The 18,025-nt window shown below is 48.8% G+C and overlaps 2 protein-coding genes across 11 annotated transcripts; both read right to left on the reverse strand.

The window, feature by feature from the left end:
- Positions 1 to 31: 31 nt before the first annotated feature.
- C7H6orf136 (chromosome 7 C6orf136 homolog) lies at positions 32 to 4,013 on the reverse strand. The gene is made up of 6 exons (XM_027601045.1): positions 3,681 to 4,013; positions 1,966 to 2,358; positions 1,616 to 1,704; positions 1,230 to 1,430; positions 579 to 648; positions 32 to 500 (listed from the first exon to the last, which is right to left on the reverse strand). The coding sequence occupies exons 1-6, from the start codon at positions 3,750 to 3,752 to the stop codon at positions 387 to 389; spliced, it is 939 nt and encodes a 312-aa protein (XP_027456846.1). The 5' UTR covers positions 3,753 to 4,013; the 3' UTR covers positions 32 to 386.
- A 124-nt stretch (positions 4,014 to 4,137) lies between these two features.
- ATAT1 (alpha tubulin acetyltransferase 1) lies at positions 4,138 to 17,577 on the reverse strand. Of its 10 annotated transcripts, none has more exons than XM_027601036.2 (13): positions 17,426 to 17,577; positions 16,909 to 16,969; positions 16,712 to 16,803; positions 16,526 to 16,586; positions 16,290 to 16,403; positions 15,990 to 16,091; positions 9,716 to 9,761; positions 9,528 to 9,596; positions 7,929 to 8,000; positions 7,516 to 7,759; positions 4,958 to 5,037; positions 4,823 to 4,865; positions 4,138 to 4,482 (listed from the first exon to the last, which is right to left on the reverse strand). In XM_027601036.2, exons 1-13 carry the CDS (start codon positions 17,530 to 17,532, stop codon positions 4,323 to 4,325), a joined length of 1,251 nt encoding a protein of 416 aa, XP_027456837.2. In that variant the 5' UTR covers positions 17,533 to 17,577; the 3' UTR covers positions 4,138 to 4,322. The 10 variants fall into 10 exon arrangements, with proteins under 10 accessions (XP_027456837.2, XP_027456835.2, XP_027456836.2 ...); XM_027601034.2 differs by lacking the exon at positions 17,426 to 17,577 and adding an exon at positions 17,079 to 17,381; XM_027601035.2 differs by lacking the exons at positions 9,528 to 9,596; positions 17,426 to 17,577 and adding an exon at positions 17,079 to 17,381.
- Between the last annotated feature and the right edge of the window lie 448 nt (positions 17,578 to 18,025).

Consider the following 18,025-nt stretch of genomic DNA (forward strand, 5'->3'; position numbering starts at 1 on the left):
TTTTTAAAGATTTTATTTATTTGAGAAAGAGAAATGGAGCGAAAGAATTATTATTTTAAGTAGGCTCCGTGCCCAGCATGGGGCTTGAACTCACGACCCCAAGATCAAGAGTCGTTTGCTCTACCGACTGAGCCAGCCAGGTGCCCCAAGCTTGTGGGAACTTTTGAGATGCAGAGAAGGTGACATGGAAATTCTCATATATTCACTTGGACTTTATTATTTACAAGTTAAATTACACAGCAGCTTTACACAGCATGAGATGGCAAAAAAAAAAGAATAAAGAGGGGAGGAAGCTGGCTCCTGAGATTCCAGGTCTCCACCTCCACCTCTTCCTCTTGTGCGTATATAGCAAAGTCTTCAGTGCTGCCTCCACCCCAGTTCCCGGATCAGGTCTTGGAACACAAGTGTAAGTTGGGTTCTGGCTCTGACAGTCCCAGAGCCACCAAGGCTCCCACTAGCAGCTTCTTCACAGGCGTTGGGGCCGAGTGTGAAGGCATCAGCTGCAGGGACAGAGGTTAATGCCAGCTGGTGGGATGTTCTACACCTTCACCCCATCCCCACCCAGCCTAAGGACTCACTCTGTCTAGGCGATGGCGACAAATGAGGCCGCTGGAATTCAGGTAGAAGGTGGAATAGGCATCATAGGTCCTGGTGAAGGGAAAAAGAGAAGCTTACTGAGGGAGGTGACTGGTCCCAAAGTTTAATTCAAGCATTTGTTTAAGCCAGTAGTTCCTAAATTTTGCTGCATATCAGATCACCTGGAGAACTCCAAAAACTCCTGATGCCCAGGTTGTACCCTGTCCCACTTAAATCAGAACGTCTGGCACCAATATTTTTTAAAGATCCTTAGATGATTCCACCATGCAGCAAAGTTTGAGAATCACTGGTCTGGGCTGAGCCTAACAATTTCCTGGGATTCTATTCTATGCCAGAAATTTACCAAATACTCTACCTAAGGTTGCGAGGCTCAACTTAGTAGCCAGGAATTTTCATCTGTTCACTAAACACTTGAATGACTACCATGTGCCACATAATGTACAAAAAGAAACTGAGTCTAGAGGTTTCCTAACACCCTCAAAGTCCCCGATTTCTGTTATATTAAAATAGAGAAAATCCCTGCCCTCAAGGAGCCTGCAGTCAAGTCAGGGTAGATCAAGGATTGTCTGGAAGACTAGCCCAGAGTCCTGAAGGTAGGATTAGGAAACCGGATCTTTTCTCCCTTCTCTTACCGATAAAGCTCTTCCTTGTCACGCTTGTAGAAACGCAGAAAGAGCATGTGGACGGGCAGCCCCACAAGCCGCCAGCGGGCTTGCAGGGTCCAATTCTCTGGGTGGCGGGTCAGCTGTAGAACCTCCAACCGAAGCTGTGCAAAATAGTTCCAGGCCAGGAAGCGGCACAGGGTCAGCGACAGAATGTACCATGTCCGGCCCCTGCGAAGAAGGGACGGGAAAGATCGCTCACGATGGCATAATTAGAAAACCAAACTGGCCTCTGTCTGGGGAACGGGAAACAGTTGCGAGAAGTGGCACGACCTTCTCTGGTAAATGAAAAAGATCAAGTAGAAAGCACGTGGTGCTTTTCCTCCCCAAGGCCCTACCCGTGCCTGGATTCTCACTTGGTACGGATGTTCAGGATCTCATTGATGAATTCCACATCCGATGAGTAGAGAGTATAGTCGTGGGAGTGAAGGAAGAGATTGGGAAGCTAGGTGGAAGAAGAAGGCATCAGCCCAGGAGGAAAGAAAAGATGATCCTACTTGTCAGTTTTCTCTTTCTGATGCCTCCTTACTCCCCTCTGAGTAAAAAGTCACGTCATCGCATGTTTAACTTCCCTTAAATCCAAACTGAAGAACATCTTTTCCTGCCTTGTTAATTCCAAGAAAATCCAGTTGACTAACCCTCTACTTCCAAGTATTACCTACATCCCTTCTCACTGCAGATGAAAGCCACTTTCAAGCTGACTTACCTCTCGTCTCAGTCTCTCATACATGACAGCCAGGTGTTCCTCCATACTCGGATCTCCTGGTGGAGTGGCAGGGGAAGGGCGACAGGTCCCAGGGGCTTGGAAAGGTATCAAAGCCCCAGGACAGGGGCAGGGAGGTCCCTCAAATAGGCTCCTAAGCCCATCCAGGCAGCCACTATGCAGCTCAGGTCCTGGGCCCTCCTCCCCCTTTCCTGGAGGAAGAACCACCCATGGTGAGCTGAGGGCCTGGATCTGAGGGAGAGGTAGTGGGGGAGCTCGAGGCAGCAGCCAGATGGGAGGGGGTGGGGGAGACCCGAGAAGAGAAGATGGAGAAGTGGTTGTTGTGGAGGGGGGCCAAAGGGGTGGGAATGGTAGAGCCCGTGGAGAAAGCTGGTCCTAAGGAGGAAGAATAAAAGGGAAAAATGTAAGAATCTAGCTGCCTGATGCCCCCTCCTCTAAACTCTTCATTAATATGCTTCCTATCCCACCTGCTCCTCCTGGGAGGAGGAATTTGGGATGAATTCATCTCCATCTCTACTGAAAACAGGAGGAAGCAGGTACAAGTACTTCCCCAGAAACGTTAGTAAATACCTTTACATTTGTTTAAGATCCCAACACTGTTTGCGGGCAGTTACACCTCTCTTACAGAAAGAATCCTGATATTTTGAAAAATGAACAAAGGAACGGAGCAACAGATTTTAGTGTACTGTGGATAAAATGATGTAGCCCTCAACAAAACTCCACCACTAAGTGTGTGATAGAAAAAAACATCCAACTGTAAGAAGAAGACATTTCTCCTAGCTCTGATTACATTCTGACACCTTAGGCACTCTCATTCCCTATGCCTGTCTCTTATAAATGCCCTCTTATAAACGAGCACGATGAAGCCACACTGAATTGTTTTGAGAACCATATGACATAATAAATGTAAATAAAACTTCGCCATCCGTAAGTTGTATGCAAATGTAAGCGACTATCATTTCGGGCTCCTCTAATGACACAAACAAGCCCAGGAGGCCGTGAAAGGTTGGGCTTCATTCCTCTGGTTTACCGACGTTGAAAGTGCGACGGGCGGGAGGTCACCCAAAGTCAGGCCTAGCCCGCGTCCCTCCGCTCTCAGGGAGCCCCTGGGGGGCCGGGGGGGGTCTCACTTCCGGGAAGGCTGGCCGGCCCTGCGGGTACCTCGGTCCCCGAAGAGCCGTCTCCGCCGGGGGCGTGGCCATTTTGCCCGGCCCGGCTCAGGGGCCCGAACCGGATCCAACCAGGCCGGCCTTCCTGCCCAGACCGCTATGCCGGTATAAGATGCGCCGGCTGCAGAGGGCGGCCCGCAGGTCTGTCTGGGTCGGGACCTCGGAATGCCGGGGCGGCTCCGCGGCCAGGCTGCGAACCTCTCCGCCCCCTGTCCTTCAAATCACCTCCAGGCACAGGTAACCGCGGAAACGCCGGCGAAATGCGGCCGCGCCCCGCCGTCCCTGCTTCAACCCCGCCTGCACGCCCTAGACCCGGGAGAACACCCCGTGCACTCCACGCCGCGCTGCGCAGTCCTGAAGTCCCCGCGACCCCTCGCCCCTCCACGCACCGCCCTGCATAGGTGAGAAGGGGCGGTAGGACGCCACTGCGCTTGCGCCTAGGGGCGCGCGCTCCGCCCCGCACGCCGGCTCTGAGGAGGGTCTCTCCCCGCCCCCTCTCCTCCCTTCCCGTTTCCCCTCTGCTCTCACCTGGGGGCGAGCCTGGTATGTGCGGAGGCAGGGGCCGAGACGCCGGGCCGCCCCTCGACTGGGCTGGTACATGATCTAACGGGAGCGGAGACAGCGCCTCCAGTGTCCGGCCTCCGGCCTCCTCACAGGGGAGAGCGCGCCCCGGAGCCGGCTTCTTGAAGGGGAAAGGGGGGGGTGGGGGTGAAGGGGCTGAAGGGAGGGAAACAGAGATGTTGCGCGCTTGCGCACTGCAGCGGGTTCCAGGGAGGCGGTGAGGCACTTGTCTGCAGTGAGTGCGCCTGCGCTTGCCGGCTCGCGAGGCCGTCTCAGAGCGCTTGCGCAGTAAATTAGGTCCTGGCGAGCGGGGGCCGCGTCACCCGCGGCGCTTGCGCAAAAACCTGGGAGAAGATGGGCCCGAACCAGGTACAGCGAAGAGCGAGGGGTGGGGTCGAAATAATGACAATCAACTTCCGGTAGCTCTCGTGATAAAAATAAATACTTTTATTACTCAGGTTAAAAATAAAATACAAGTGACTTGGCATTGTTAAAGCCTGTTGAATTAATGAATGAATGCATGAATACATCCATTATGAGGGCGGGCTTTGGCTACCTCCTGTAGTGAGAATACGGACTTCGAAGATGTGAGGGGGGGGTGGGTTGCGGTCACCAAGGCCTGGTGCTGCGACGGTCCTGCAAGTTTCGAATGAACCTGGCGTTGAATATGTCCCCACCCATTGTCCAGGCCTGGGCCTGTGGGGGAACCGTGTGCATGTGTTCCTCCCCAGAGCCAGCCTGTGACAAGACCTGCTCCTCGCCGGCAGACCTGGTAGGTGGGAGGGAGATGGAGAGTGGGTTATAGGGATATTAAAGTGGCAATTAAGAGCAGAGGCTCTTGAAGGTCTGTCTGGCCCTGATGTAGAGTAGGACATATGATGGCGTATGAGGCTGAAACCATTAGTGCTACGTCCAAATTTGAAACCCCTCAGTACCAAAGGTAAGCACGAGTTGAGCCTATGGGGAAAGAGGGTTTCAGGATATTAGGATGTTAGGCAGAACAGTTTGTGGGAGGAGCTGAAGTTCAGAGGAGAAAGGAGCTGAGAGTGATGTTAGGAAAAGGAGTCAGAGGTGGTGGGAGGCTGGTGGAGGAGGGGCTCAGACCTCACCTATTCTCTGTTTCCTGCTCCCCCTGCTTCCATTCTTGGTTGCCTATGGAAACACCAGGCACATGCATGGGAAGGCTGGAGTAGGTAGAGAATATGGCCTACCCGATTTGAGGGTAAGGAGGGATGAATACTTACCTGTATTGGGGGAGGGGGAATTCAGCCCCCCATGGCGGCTGTAGCAGCAGCTTTGGGCTACCAGCCCCGGGGGAGCCCCCCTGTAGAAGAAATGGGAGATGATGGGGAAGAGGCTATAGGAAGAAAGATGAGTGGGTATGGAGGAATCAGAGGAGAGGAATGAAAGGAATAGTACAGGAAACAGAGAAGGGTAATTACCATTCCTATGGGGTTTTAAACTAAGCTGTGCCTCAGAAAAGGGAAGGGAGCTCATTTTAATACCCCAAGATTTTCTGGAGCAGTTCTGGTTTGTTGCTGTTAAGGTCTAATGTGTTAAAAGTAAGGCTAAAGGTGATCCAAGCTATGTCAGAAAACCAGACTCAGGCAAAAAAATTTGTTGGAGCAGGTGCCCTGGTGTTTGGTTTAGAAAACATGGTTACTTTAATTATAGGATACATCAGACCAGAGGGAAATAGGGAGTGACAAGGCTGAATTCAGGAGGAAAAGGAATTGTCTTGAGAGAGGTCCAAGGGTGGGGGGAGCGGGCAAGAAATCAATGGGAAGAGGAATCCAGGGAATAGTCAGGAGGCAATGAGTGGATCCCAGAGATGTGGGTAAATCTTGACATTTCAGCAATGGCTGGCCTACGCTAAAGGGTAGAAGTCACTGGGAAGAGCTGGAGTTTCTGGAGGGAATGGGGGAGTAGATCTAGAAGCCTATACAGAGGGATCCAGTGACTGACAGGAGACAGAATCCGCAGAAGATCCAGCAGATCACAAAGGTAAGGAAGATCAGAGGACCAGGGATCCCAAGGAAAAAAATCAGGTGACACACAAACGAGGCTGAGACCTAAAGTTTGGGGTTTTTTGATTTTTTTTTTCATTGAAAATGTCCATTTAAAAAACACAAAAGAATGCACACTTTATTCAGACAACACTGAAAAGGAGAAGGAAAAGGAGTTGGGAGAGAGGGAGATCCTGCTCCCAAGTACTGGGATGGGGGAACACAGTGGGGGTACCTGATCTACCACACATTCAGAGTAGGGGGGGAAGATGGTCCATACCCTGGGTATGGAGCAGGGAAGGTTCTTGCTATGGAGGAAGGCCAGAGGAAGAGTTCCCCTATCACCTCGAAACAATCTCACTAGACTGGAATATATCATCACCTAGCTACTGGGGCAGGGTGTATGCGAGAGGGGATCCCAGAAGCTAACGGATACTTGAGACTCAGGGCTTGTCTTCTGAAACATGGCTAAGAGTGATCCCAGGATGCTCAGTGGGATCTACTGCCAAGAAACAAACTCCCTCACAGAATCTGGATCTGGGGGAAGTGGTGGTATCTTTAGAAGTGTGGGGAATCTTGAGAGCCTCAAAGCAGACATCGGCTTAGGGGTTCCTGGACACATACACAAAACATGGGGAGATTAAAAGTTTGGCAATGTTGAGTCGATCCCTTTGGGGACCTTGTCCTTTATCATTGAACTGCTCTGAAGCAAAGCTCGTTGGCTGGCTTCAGCAGGCTGAGAAAATAAGTGTGGTAGGCAGCACAAAACAGTATTTGAGCCACCAGTAACACTGTAGAAGGACTATGGGATTTACTCCATGGACAAGACTCCTTAAAAGGTTTCCCTGGCATAGGAGGCCCTTGGACCTTCCTAAGCTGTTCTAGATTCTAATAGCAAGCAAGAGTGTGCTTCTCTGGATAATGAGTATGAGCCCCCCAACCAAGGGATCTGGCAGCGAATCAGGCTATCTTGTGGGAGTGTTCAGAGCCCACTTAGGAAAGAAGGCGTGCTTTCTACAGTAAGAAAAGCTACAAAGTATTAGGCCATCTGGGACCCTGACAACACCTTTGCCCAAGAAAGAGGAAGAGGGAATCCTACGAGCTCTGTCAGGTTCCGCTGGAACCTGGGGACTACAATGGAAAAGTGGACCTGGGGTTCTCAGGGAGAAGGGGCTCTGCCTACCCCAGGTCTCCCAGGGAAGGAAGCGGGGGGGGGGGGTAATTATCTGTCAGTATCGACTCTCATCAGAACGGGGAAGGGAGCTGTGGAAGGGTGTTATGGACAGGAGAAAGGGAAAGGGAAAATGGGGGAGAGAGAAAAACAGAAAGAGAAGTCAGAGGTGAAGAGAAAGCTAGGGAGAGAAATCAAGGAGATACCCACTCCATTTGCTGGGATGGGTTCCTGCTGTACAAAGCACTAACATGAGGCCAGTGGCTCCCCAAACTGTCAGAAACATTGCATCTTCCCAGTAGGCATTAAACCAAGATTTCCCCAATATGAGAGACTCAGTTCACCCCAACCCAATGGATCTGTTATTCCAATCTTTCTCCCACCTCTCACTTTAAAAACGAGAGTCCCTAGACGCCATATAAAGTACTATTCTACTCCTTCACGTAACTGCTTTCTAGACTGCTCCCACAAATCTGGTCCAATATATTCTTCTCAAAAGGTGTCAGGACTCTCCAATCCCCCTGTCCTATTGCTGCTCATCTCTGGCAGATTCAAACTGCCCTTTGCCATTGCTAACACCCTCTTTGACAGTTCTGAGGCTCCCTAACCCTCCAACTCCTATTACCTGGTGCGCCGACGTTGGGCTGGGCTGCCCCCAGGGTCGGTAGCAAGCAGAAGGCGGGCGGTAGGGTGTGGGGGGCAGAGGCGCAGGGAACGCAGCAACTCCTGCTCTGGCACAAAGGGGCGGAGGGGACCCCGTTCTGGTGAGTTTCCCAGGCTGCTGGAGCGGGGGGGTGGATGGGCTGGAGGCGTAGCACGGCGAGGGGCCCTGTTTAGGGGCCACGGAGGTTCCACAGCTACCTTCAGAACTGGCAAGAGGGAAAATACACAGCAAGATGGAGAAAGAAGAAAAAGGAGAAGAGAGTGATGACAGGAAAGATTTGGGTAGAAAAAAAGAGAAATCAGCGCCTTTAGAGAGAACTACTCCTTGTCCTGGGTTAATGCCCCCAAGGCCCAGCCACCCTACCCCATTCTTACATTCTCGGTCACTAGAGGAATATGGCTTAATGTCTCCCTCTGCTCTCTTGGGTGGCAGCTTTCTTGCTGGAGCTGACAGTGGACAGGACACAGACAAGGTAAGCATTAGAAGATATACTTTGCACCCCTCCTCCCAGCTACTACCCCCTTGACCCCAAACCTCTGCTCCCTGACACCACAGTTCCTCCTGGGGAAGGAGAGAGTTCAGTTCAGCTCCATCGCAGAAGAAGCCCTGTGGCAATGCCTTCACACCAAGAGGGAATTCAGGGGAAATGCTGGAGCACTTTTGAGGGGAGCCAGAAGGAGCAGGCCAAATGCAGAGTTGGGGGAAAAGTTCTAGGGGGAGACTCAGGCCTGGGAGATGCAGGAGAAAGGCGGCTAAGGGAGGCAAGCTCTTACTGTCAGTGGGTGCTGTCAGGCCCCCCTGGTATTCTGGGGCAGTGGAATGGTCCCAGCCAGGCCCTCTAGATGAGATGGACAAAGTCCTTGGTTAATTAGGAATTGCTTTGGAGAGATCAGGGGAGGTTAGGGTAGGGCAGAACCTCTCCTTCTAGAGCAAGATTGAAGCTTTATTAGGAAAAACAAAGTATGAGGAGAAAACAAAGACATTTGGAGTTAGCAGAGTAAATGGGAGGCTAACATACTACCCAAAGCTCTGCTTCCCATGCCCTCGCTCTTCTATTTGCTCCCTCCCTTTCCCTCTCAAGAGGTTCTCTACTGTGTGTGGCAAAGGAGAGATTTCTCAGCAAATCCACTTAAGCTTTATCCATGGTCCCCTCCCCTGTGGGCTTGGGCCCTCACCGCCCTAGGTGGCCCTCACTCCCTCTCACAGCCTGTAGTCCGCAGGAGCTGGATGGGTGAGGCCGTGGCAAGCAAAGCGAGTCATGGATATGAATTGCTTCCCAGTGCCTGACACTGGTCAAAGCTAGTAAATGGTAACAGATTGTTCTCTGGGTAGTGGTTACTCCCGTTCCTGGCCACGGAGGAGGGGAGAGCTAGCCACAAAGCCAGCTAGCTCAGCAAGAGGGCACTTCCATGCAAGCTGTGGGAGGCAGTGAGGAAGGAGTGGGGCTCAGACTGGCAGGGAATATGTGTGTTTGAGGGTGGAATGGGGAGCTCGGGCAGCATTTCAGTACCTCCTAGATTTGGTTTCTCCAGATTGATTTCATTATTTGGTGGGAAATATAAAATCTGAGCGTTATTTTCTAGAACTCATATTTAAACTTTGGACCATTCATGTCACTATTCTATGACTGGAAATGGAAGGGCTGACCGCACTTGTCTGTCCCTTGACTGACAGAAACCTGAGGGGTCTGCAAAGGAAGGTGACCCTGGCCTATTTCGATGGGCCTGAAGCGACAAGAGACCGCACCAATATCAATCACCAAACAGGTCCCAGTGAGCTCACTTAGTTAAACGTTCTGACAAGCGTAAGATGTACTAAGCTCATGAGGGCAAAAGCAGATGGGTAACAACTGCTGGAGACTTGGGCTGCTTGAGAATTCTCCCAAATTGACCACAATTGCACTGTGCCCCCTGTGGCCTCCAGAAGAACTAGCCACCATGGCCTACAGTTTCGCCCATTCACTGCAGCTTTACCAGCGGGTGTAGGATCAACCGTGGCAGCCCGAGAGTGTCGAGATGCCCTCAGGGAGGGAGCAGGGGGCCCTGTGAGGAAGGAAGCGGCGGTGCCCCTCAGTGAGGGGGCCAGTGGGATCAAGAATCCACCTCTTTCCTTCCCCTCACCCCAACTACTTGGCCAACACACACAAGGTGACAAAACTTACGATGCTGATGGGCAAAGAAGCCTTCGAAGATCACAAAGTTGTTGACCTATGAGATGAAACAAGTGAAATATATGTTGTTCATTCAGCCATTCACCACTACATGGGGACAGAACCTGGTCCCATAAAAACCACAGCGGGAGGAACAGAAGCCAGCCTTCCTGTCCTTGTTGACAAACTCAGTCAAAAACTCAGACCCTGATAAGCTGATTCTAAAAGTTGATATGGAATTATAAAGGACCTCAAATAGCCAAAACAATCTTGGGAGCATTCACACTTCCTGATTTCAAAACTTACAAGGTATCGCAATCAAAATGGTATGGAAGAGGCCTGAAGCTAGACATACAGACCAATGGCATGAATAGAGTCCAGAAATAAACCCAAATGTCTATGGTTAATTTTCAACGGAGGGCCAATACGATTCAATGGGGGGAAAACAGCTTCTTTAACAAATGGTGCTTGGACAACTGAATATTCACATGCAAGATCATGAATGTGGACCTCTACCTCACATCAGACAAAAATAATTTTAACTGGGTCAAAAACCCTAAATGTTTTGGGTTTAAAAAAATTTTTTAAGTTTATTTACTTAAGTAATCTCTGCATCCAATGTGGGGCTCAAACTCACAATTTGGAGGATCAAGAGTCACATGCTCTTCAGACTGAGCCAGGCAGGCACCCCAAAGATCTGTCAAGAGCTAAAACTATGAAACTCTTAGAAGGAAACATGGGGGAGTGGTGCTTGGGTGGCTCAGTCAGTTGAGTGGCTGACTCTTGGTTTCGGCTCAGGTCATGATCTTAGGGTCATGAGATTGACCTCCGCATCAGGCTCCGCACTCAACTAGGAGTCTGCTTAAGATTCTCTCCCTCTGCGCCCCCACCCTGCTCATGCACTCTCCCTAAAAAAAAAAAAAGAAAGAAAGAAATGGGAAAATCTTCATGCCTTGGATTAGGCAATCGTTTCCTAAATATGACACCAAAGCACAAGCAACAAAAGAAAAAAAAAGAAACTGGACTTTGCCAAAAGCAAAATCTTTTCTACTTCCAACGACACGATCAAGAAAATGAAAAAACCCACAGAATAGGAAAAAGTATTTGCAAATCATACATCTGTTCTATATCTAGAACACATAAAGAACAGTTACAACTCAAGAACAAAGAACACACTTTAAAAATAAGCACAAGGAGGGTGCCTGGGTGGCTCAGTTGGTTAAGTATCTGGCTCTTGATTTCAGCTCAGGTCTTGATCTCAGGGTCATGAGTTCAAGCCCCGTGTTGGGCTCCAGGCTGGGTGTAGCAACTACTTAAAAAAAAAAAAAAAAAAAAGGGCATAGCACTTGAATAAACATTTCTCTGAAGATATGCAAATGGCACTTGAAAAGATGCTGAACATCATTAGTCAACAAGGAGATGCAAATCAAAACTACAAAGAGATACAAAGAGATACCAGTGCATACCCGCTACCATAGATAATTTAAAAAAAAGGTGGGGCGCCTGGGTGGCTCAGTCAATTAAGCTTCTGCCTTGGGTTCGGATTGTGATCCCAGGTCCTGGGATTGGCCCATGTCAGGCTCCCTGCTCCGTGGGGAGCCTGCTTCTCCCTCTCCCTCTGCCTGCTGCTCCCCCTGCTTGTGCTCTCTCTCTCTGTCAAGTGAATGAATAAAATCTTAAAAAAAAAAAAAAGGAAAATGACAAATGTTGGTGAAGATGTTGAGAAATTGGAATACTTGTACATTGCTGGTAGAGGATGTAAAATGTTGTAGTCATTGTGGAAAAACATTGTGTCAGTTCCTCAAAAGTTGAAGAATTACCATACGACCCAGTAATTCCACTCTTAGGTATATACCCAAGAAAACTGAAAAGATACGTGCAAACAAAATCTTACAAATATTCATCACTAAAACATGGAAACAACCAAATGTGAATCAGCTGATGAATGGATAAACAAAATGTAGTATATCCATATGATATATGGATATCATATATCCATATGTAATAATATTATGGGTAATAATATTCACCCATATCCATATGATATGGGTGAATATTATTCACCCATAAAAAGGGATGTGGTACTAATACATGCTGCAACATGGATGAACCCTCTGAAAACATTATGGTAAGTGAAAGCCAAACAAATTGTAGGACTCCATTTATATAAAATGTGCAGAATAAGCAAATTGCCAGAGAGAGCAGATTACTGGTCGACAAAGGCTGGGGAAAGGGGTATGGGAAGTGACTGCTTAATGAGTTCTGGGTTTCTCTTTGTGTGATGGAAAAGTTTTGGAATTAGCACGGAAAATCAGACAACACTGTGAATATACTAAAAACCACTGAACTGTGTATTTTAGATAATTAAAAGAGTGCATTTTATCTCAAAAACCAAAAGTCTGTACCCTACTTTTTAGTTCTCCCAGAACCCAGGCTAATGGAGACAGAGCGCACAAAACACCAGGGAAGAAGAGGCATCCAAAACTTTCAAAACAGAAGCTTAAACATACATACATATACACACCAGGCCAAACGGCTTAAGTATACAAATACTGAGAAAAACTAAGCTTTAAGTAGGGTTCAAATGGGTGGAACTGTCAAGGGAAGACATGCTGGAGAACAGGGTGCCACTTTGATAACTAGTAACTGACTTAGAGTGATTTCATTATATTATCATATTCAATTTGGCCTTCACAACAATCCTTGGAGTCCCTGTGTTAAGAGAGTAAAGGCTTGGAGACATGGCCTGCCCAAAGCCAAGTAGCTGACAAGTGACAGAACTGGGCCTCAAGCCCCAGACCCTAGCTGTAGCAGTTCAGCCAGGAATAATACAGTGTAGTCATCAAGAGTGGGCAATGGGTTAATTGAATTTAAATTTAAAAAATAGCAATAAAGAAATAAATAGGGGCGCCTGGGTGGCTCAGTCTGTCAAGCGGCTGTCTTCGGCTCAGGTCATGATCCCAGGGTTCTGGGATCGAGCCCTGCATCGGGCTCCCTGCTCCGCGGGAAGCCTGCTTCTCCCTCTCCCACTCCCCCTGCTTGTGTTCCCTCTCTCGCTGTGTCTCTCTGTCAAGTAAATAAAATCTTAAAAAAAAAAAAGGAATAAACAAATAATAAATAAAATGTTTAACATTTTTTAAAAAAAGAGTGGCAATGGGTTCAAATTCTTGCTCTGCCACTTACTAGCCATGTGAACTTGGTCAAATCACTAATCTGTATAAACCCCAAATGGAGTCAATAAAAGTACCCACCTCAAAGAGATGTACAAGGATCAACTGAGATGATCCATGTAGCTAGCACACAGAGCTCATGAATCATTGTTTACATGATTATTTATACTCTATAATGTTTTGGTCTTATAGGTTACCTGGCTATGCCTAATACTTTGCTCCTTCCACTGCTCTCCACTGCCTCTTAATGGAACAATGTACTAGGGGAGGACATTCTAAATATAAATAGACCCTGCCTGTTTCCTGCCTTGACCCTGTCCAGCCACCCACCCTCCTCCAGAAACAAGGACATGCCCAGCGCTCCTGCCACACCAAACTGCCTGCAGTACCCCAGAAGATAATTGAATACCTATCTGCTTTTGCTCATGCTGGTTCCTGTATATGAAATGCACTTTAGCCTGCCCACCTGTCCACTATCCCCATGACATTCACCTTTCAAGATTAAGCTTAAGTCAAGCCTTCCTTTACCCAATTCCCACCCCAAGGGTAGCACTCACCACGTCTTTATGCCTCCTTTGTAAGCACATCAATCAAATCATATTACAGTGGATTAAGTGTCCAGGCTCTGAATCCAAGGCAAACTTGTCAACCCAATCCCAACCCCTCCTGCCCATGACATTGCTTCAGCAAATCTCCTCACGTTCTCTGACATCATCACATTTTCTCTCTACCGAGTCATTCTTATGCTGTTGGTTCTTCCAACTGAAAACAATCAACCCTCTCTCAATCCATTTTCCCCTCTAGCTCTTGTCTATTTCCTTGTTCCCCTTAAAGCTGCATTTTTTTTTTTTTTTTTTTTTAAGATTTACTTATTTGAAAGGGGAACCTGGGTGGCTCAGCCAGTTAAACATCTGCCTTCGGTTCAGGTAACGATCCCGGAGTTCTCGGATCAAGTCCTACATTGGGCTCCCTGCTGGGCAGGGAACCTGCTTCTCCCTCTGCCCCTCACCCCGCTCGTGTGCTCACGCTCTCTCTCAAATAATAAATAAAATCTTAAAAAAAAAAATTTACTTATTTGAGAGAGCATGAGCTTGCAGAGCGGGTGGGGGGAGGGGCAGAGGGAGAGGGAGAGAAATCCTCAAGCCGACTCCCCGTTGAGCATGGAGCCCGACAGACACTGGGCTCAATCCCAGGACCCCGAGGATCATGACCTGAGCTGAAATCAAGAGTCAGACACCTCACTAACTGAGCCACCCAGGTGCCCCCATTAAGTCAGCATTTAAAAGACTGGCCTATTCTTGTTATCTCCACTCCTAGCTTCCCAATCTCCTAAAGCCCAATCCATTCAGACTTCCACCCACCACTGCAGAGAAAAGGCTGGTTAGGATCACCAGTGATCTCAGGTAACTAAATACAACGGTCACCTCTCAGGCCTCTTCTGAACTCACTGATCAGCAGCATTTTACTCAGTAAGCCACTTCTGTCTCCTGGAAACACCTTCTTCACTGGCCTTCCAGGGCACCCTACCTAAAAATTGTCATCTAATTCACTAGTGCTGTTCTCCTGATCCATGACACCTCTTAAAAGAGTACTGGGTGGCTCAGTCGTTAAGCGTCTGCCTTCGGCTCAGGTCATGATTCCAGGGTCCTGGGATCGAGCCCCACACTGGGCTCCCTGCTCAGCGGGAAGCCTGCTTCTCCCTCTCCCATTCCCCCTGCTTGTGTTCCCTCTCTTGCTGTGTCTCTGTCAAATAAATAAATAAAATCTAAAAAAAAAAAAAAAAAAAAAGAGTACTCAAGGGCTCAAGTCCTTGAACCATTTCTTTCTCTATACTCACTCCTTGGTGACCTCATCTGCCTCACTGCTTTCAATAGCCTATGTATGCAGAGACCTTTCTATTCCAAACCTCTTCAAAATCAAAGTGGACTCCTACTATATCTTCCCAAGGCTGCTCCACCTACCATCTCAGTTACATAAACTTCATCTGTCCAATGGCTCAGGCTGAGTTTGGGATCATCCTTCACTCCTTCTTTCTCTTTCTCCACAGATAATCTACCAGGAAATCTTATTTACTTTAACTTCACAATATTTAAAATCTGACCACCCTTTACCCTCTCTACTGCTACCATCTTGGTTTGAGCCACCACCATTTTTCATCAGGATTGTTGCCTCCTAACTGGTCTACTTGCTTCTATCCTTAACAGCCAAAGTGGTCTGGCTAAAAGTATGATGATATCATCCCTCTGCTCAAACACCCACTATGACTCTCCTCTTTCCACTCAGAGCATAAGCCAAAGCCTTTACAATAACCTGTAAGGTTGGAAATATTATTCCTCCCCCGCTGCTGCCTGATCTAATCTACATACTCCCCTTCACTCCTGCGGCTGTAGCCACACCAGCCAATTCACTTGCTCAGGCACATTCCTATCTCATGGAGTTTGCATGAGCCATTCCTTTTGCCTGGGATGCCCTCTCTGCACTCTCCATTATCTGACTCACAACCCCATGCACTCCCATCCCCACGGCAGTACTCGCAAGCCTTCTTAGTGGCTCTCATCTTTCTAGAGCACGTATCATCAACCATACTACATAGTCATAATATTATGTTTGTCTCACCAACTAGGATATAAGCTCCACAAGGGCAGAAACTTTTATCTGTTTTGTCAAGTATTCCTAGTGTCCAGAACAGTGTCAAGTGCTCAATAAATACCTGCTAAATGAATGGATAGCATTAGTAACGTTATACCGTATTTACTTACACACTAACCACATTCTCCATATCAGGCCAAAGCTCCCGAAAGATAAAAAATATATACTTTTCTGGGCCTTAATAAACAGTAAAGGCCTCTGTAAAAACAAGGAGGTGCAAATGAGCTGGCTATTTTTGGGACACAAACATATTACTGGGTATACAGAACAGCAAAAAATTAAAACAGATGATAATGAATAGCTGCAGAATGAAAGATGTTACCACAAAAAAAGGGGAAAAAAAAGGAAGAGCTTAACTGTATGAAATGAATCCTATACAATGGGGAGTAAGAAGTGCTTGGAAGATGCCACTTCTTTGCTGAGCATTAGTAAGGATCAGTAAGGATCTACCCTCTGAAACCTCTAACCTGTGGAACTGTGGTCTCCAGGTTGTAATGTTTATTCAGGAACTTAAGCAGCTTCGGTGAGGGTCGGTCAATGGCCAGTTGGTGTGGTTCAACTCGCTCCTTCTGCAGGGAACAGGAGACTCAGGGTAGGAGAAGGTGGGGGGAGAGCATGCCAACAGGAACCCAGCAGCCTGGGAAGGGAATAGGAGGATATGGGAACATGGCAGGCAGGAGGGTGGAAGGCAGGGCCTCTGGAAGGGCTCAGTGCAAAGGGGCCTTTGGTCTCTATTTTGGATGGACTGGTGAAAAGATAAGTGACACCTGCAACATATAGTGGAAGAGTTCTCGCCCATGGCCATGGCGCTGAAGTGACTCATGGATGTAAAAGTCTAGAATGCACAGTGGTTCTACCTCGTTGTGAGCCTCACGATCATCCTACGAGGTAAAGAAAAACAAGTACCTTTTAGGACCCAGACATCGTTGCCGCCTCCCAACTCCCAGCACTTCTATTCTCAGAAGCCAAGGCATGTGAACTCTCAGCTTCCAGTAACACTCACCAGTACAAAGAGTTTCTTGTATCCAACTTTAAGGAAGCCGATAACGGCTCCTTTTCCAGCCCTGTAGGATGGGGAAAAATAATAAAACAAGCTAGTAGCAACTATTTGTAAGGGAGAGTCAAAAAAGGAAGAGGGGGTAGGGGAGGAAGGAATCAAGTATGGGATGGAAGGGCATTTGGAACTCACGGTCGCGCTGAAGTGTCTTTGAGCACATACATGACATGGCGGTTACTCTGCATCCTTGATGCACTGGTGATGGGAGCAGGAAGATGCTGGGCCTGCCGGGAAGATAGACAGACTTTCTGCAAGTCCATTTCAAAGGACCTATGCCTCCCTTATCTACTGGCCCCAGAGAGCCCCTCCATCTAAAGACTCCCCAGTACCTTGGCAGAAGCCTTGCCCAGTTCATCTACAATGGTCATAATTTGCTGCTGCAGATCAACACTACAGAAAAAAAGAAACAAAGAGTCAGATACTCACTGAATTAGAGGGTCCCGGGAACCTTGGCCACAAGCTCAACCCAGGTTCGGCACTTAAGACTCTCTGACCTTACCTTGGAGACCTCTGATCTGATTTTCCACCCCACCATTCTGGAACCCAAACTTCTGCCACACCTCTTTTCAATACATTACACTCCCCCCTCCCTGAGGTTATTGTGGGGAAGCAGGAAGGGCGGGTCAACCACATCCTTTGGTTAGAACAAATCAGGCCAAGGAGTGAAAGGTCACAGATGCAAGTGCCCATCAACTCCACTAGGTCTAGGGTCAAAGGTCACCAGAAGGGCGAGCCAGAGCAACAAAAGGAGAGGTCACTAGTCGGTGAGAAGGGGGCGTGGTGCCTGGACCAGGTTTTTGAGAAGAACAAGGAGATAAGGGCCTTGGGGCGGGTTTGAGATGTCACCGGGCCGGCGTTGTGGTTCCGGGTCGGCGGGCTGGGGGTCGCAGGTGCTGATCCAGCACCGTGATCCGCTCCGGGAGCAGCGCATCCACATCGAACGAGAACTCCATGGCCCATTGTGCGTGGACGGACCCGCCCCGTGCCACGTCACTTCCGCCCCTCCCTGAAAGGCGGAGGTTGGGGGACGGAGAGGAAGCACTTCAGGGAGCCTTTATTTCCTCGCTATGCAGGAGGGGCTCAGGACCCGCCCCTAGGGGGGCCGCCCCACCACCCCGCCCACCCCCCCTCATCGCCCCCACCCCTCCTCCTCCCCTAACTCCCGCCAGGCCAGTCCCTTAACGCCATTCCCCCGCCCCCGCCCCCCACCCCGCGGGTGCCATAGCAACGCATTTTTCCTAGCTTACTGTCCCATTCCCCGGCCCTTTCAACTGCCCCTCCCCACACCCCCGCCCCAATCAGGAAACTGCTAGGTATGGTGAGGACACTGCCACTGCCTTGGGCACAGGAGGCCAGAAAGGTGATCCTGACATAATGGCCCAACTGCTCATATCTGGTGGCTTCTGGTCCCGAGAATCACTGGCCAGTCTGGCTCAATCATGACCA

The sequence above is a fragment of the Zalophus californianus genome, chromosome 7 (genome assembly GCF_009762305.2).
Source record: "Zalophus californianus isolate mZalCal1 chromosome 7, mZalCal1.pri.v2, whole genome shotgun sequence".
Taxonomy (NCBI): domain Eukaryota; kingdom Metazoa; phylum Chordata; class Mammalia; order Carnivora; family Otariidae; genus Zalophus; species Zalophus californianus.

What these genes read in the sequence shown, in the direction of transcription:
- C7H6orf136 (XM_027601045.1), bottom strand. Translation starts at nt 3,752, where the DNA reads ATGTACCAGCCCAGTCGAGGGGCGGCCCGGCGTCTCGGCCCCTGCCTC. An exon ending in GACAAGGAAGAGCTTTATCG is followed by an intron (nt 649 to 1,229) that starts GTAAGAGAAGGG and finishes TCCCTTCACCAG; the next exon opens with GACCTATGATGCCTATTCCA. An exon ending in GTCGCCATCGCCTAGACAGA is followed by an intron (nt 501 to 578) that starts GTGAGTCCTTAG and finishes CTGTCCCTGCAG; the next exon opens with CTGATGCCTTCACACTCGGC.
- ATAT1 (XM_027601034.2), bottom strand. Translation starts at nt 17,269, where the DNA reads ATGGGCACTTGCATCTGTGACCTTTCACTCCTTGGCCTGATTTGTTCT. An exon ending in TGGGCAAGGCTTCTGCCAAG is followed by an intron (nt 16,804 to 16,908) that starts GTACTGGGGAGT and finishes TCTTCCCGGCAG; the next exon opens with GCCCAGCATCTTCCTGCTCC. An exon ending in AAAGACACTTCAGCGCGACC is followed by an intron (nt 16,587 to 16,711) that starts GTGAGTTCCAAA and finishes CCCATCCTACAG; the next exon opens with GGCTGGAAAAGGAGCCGTTA.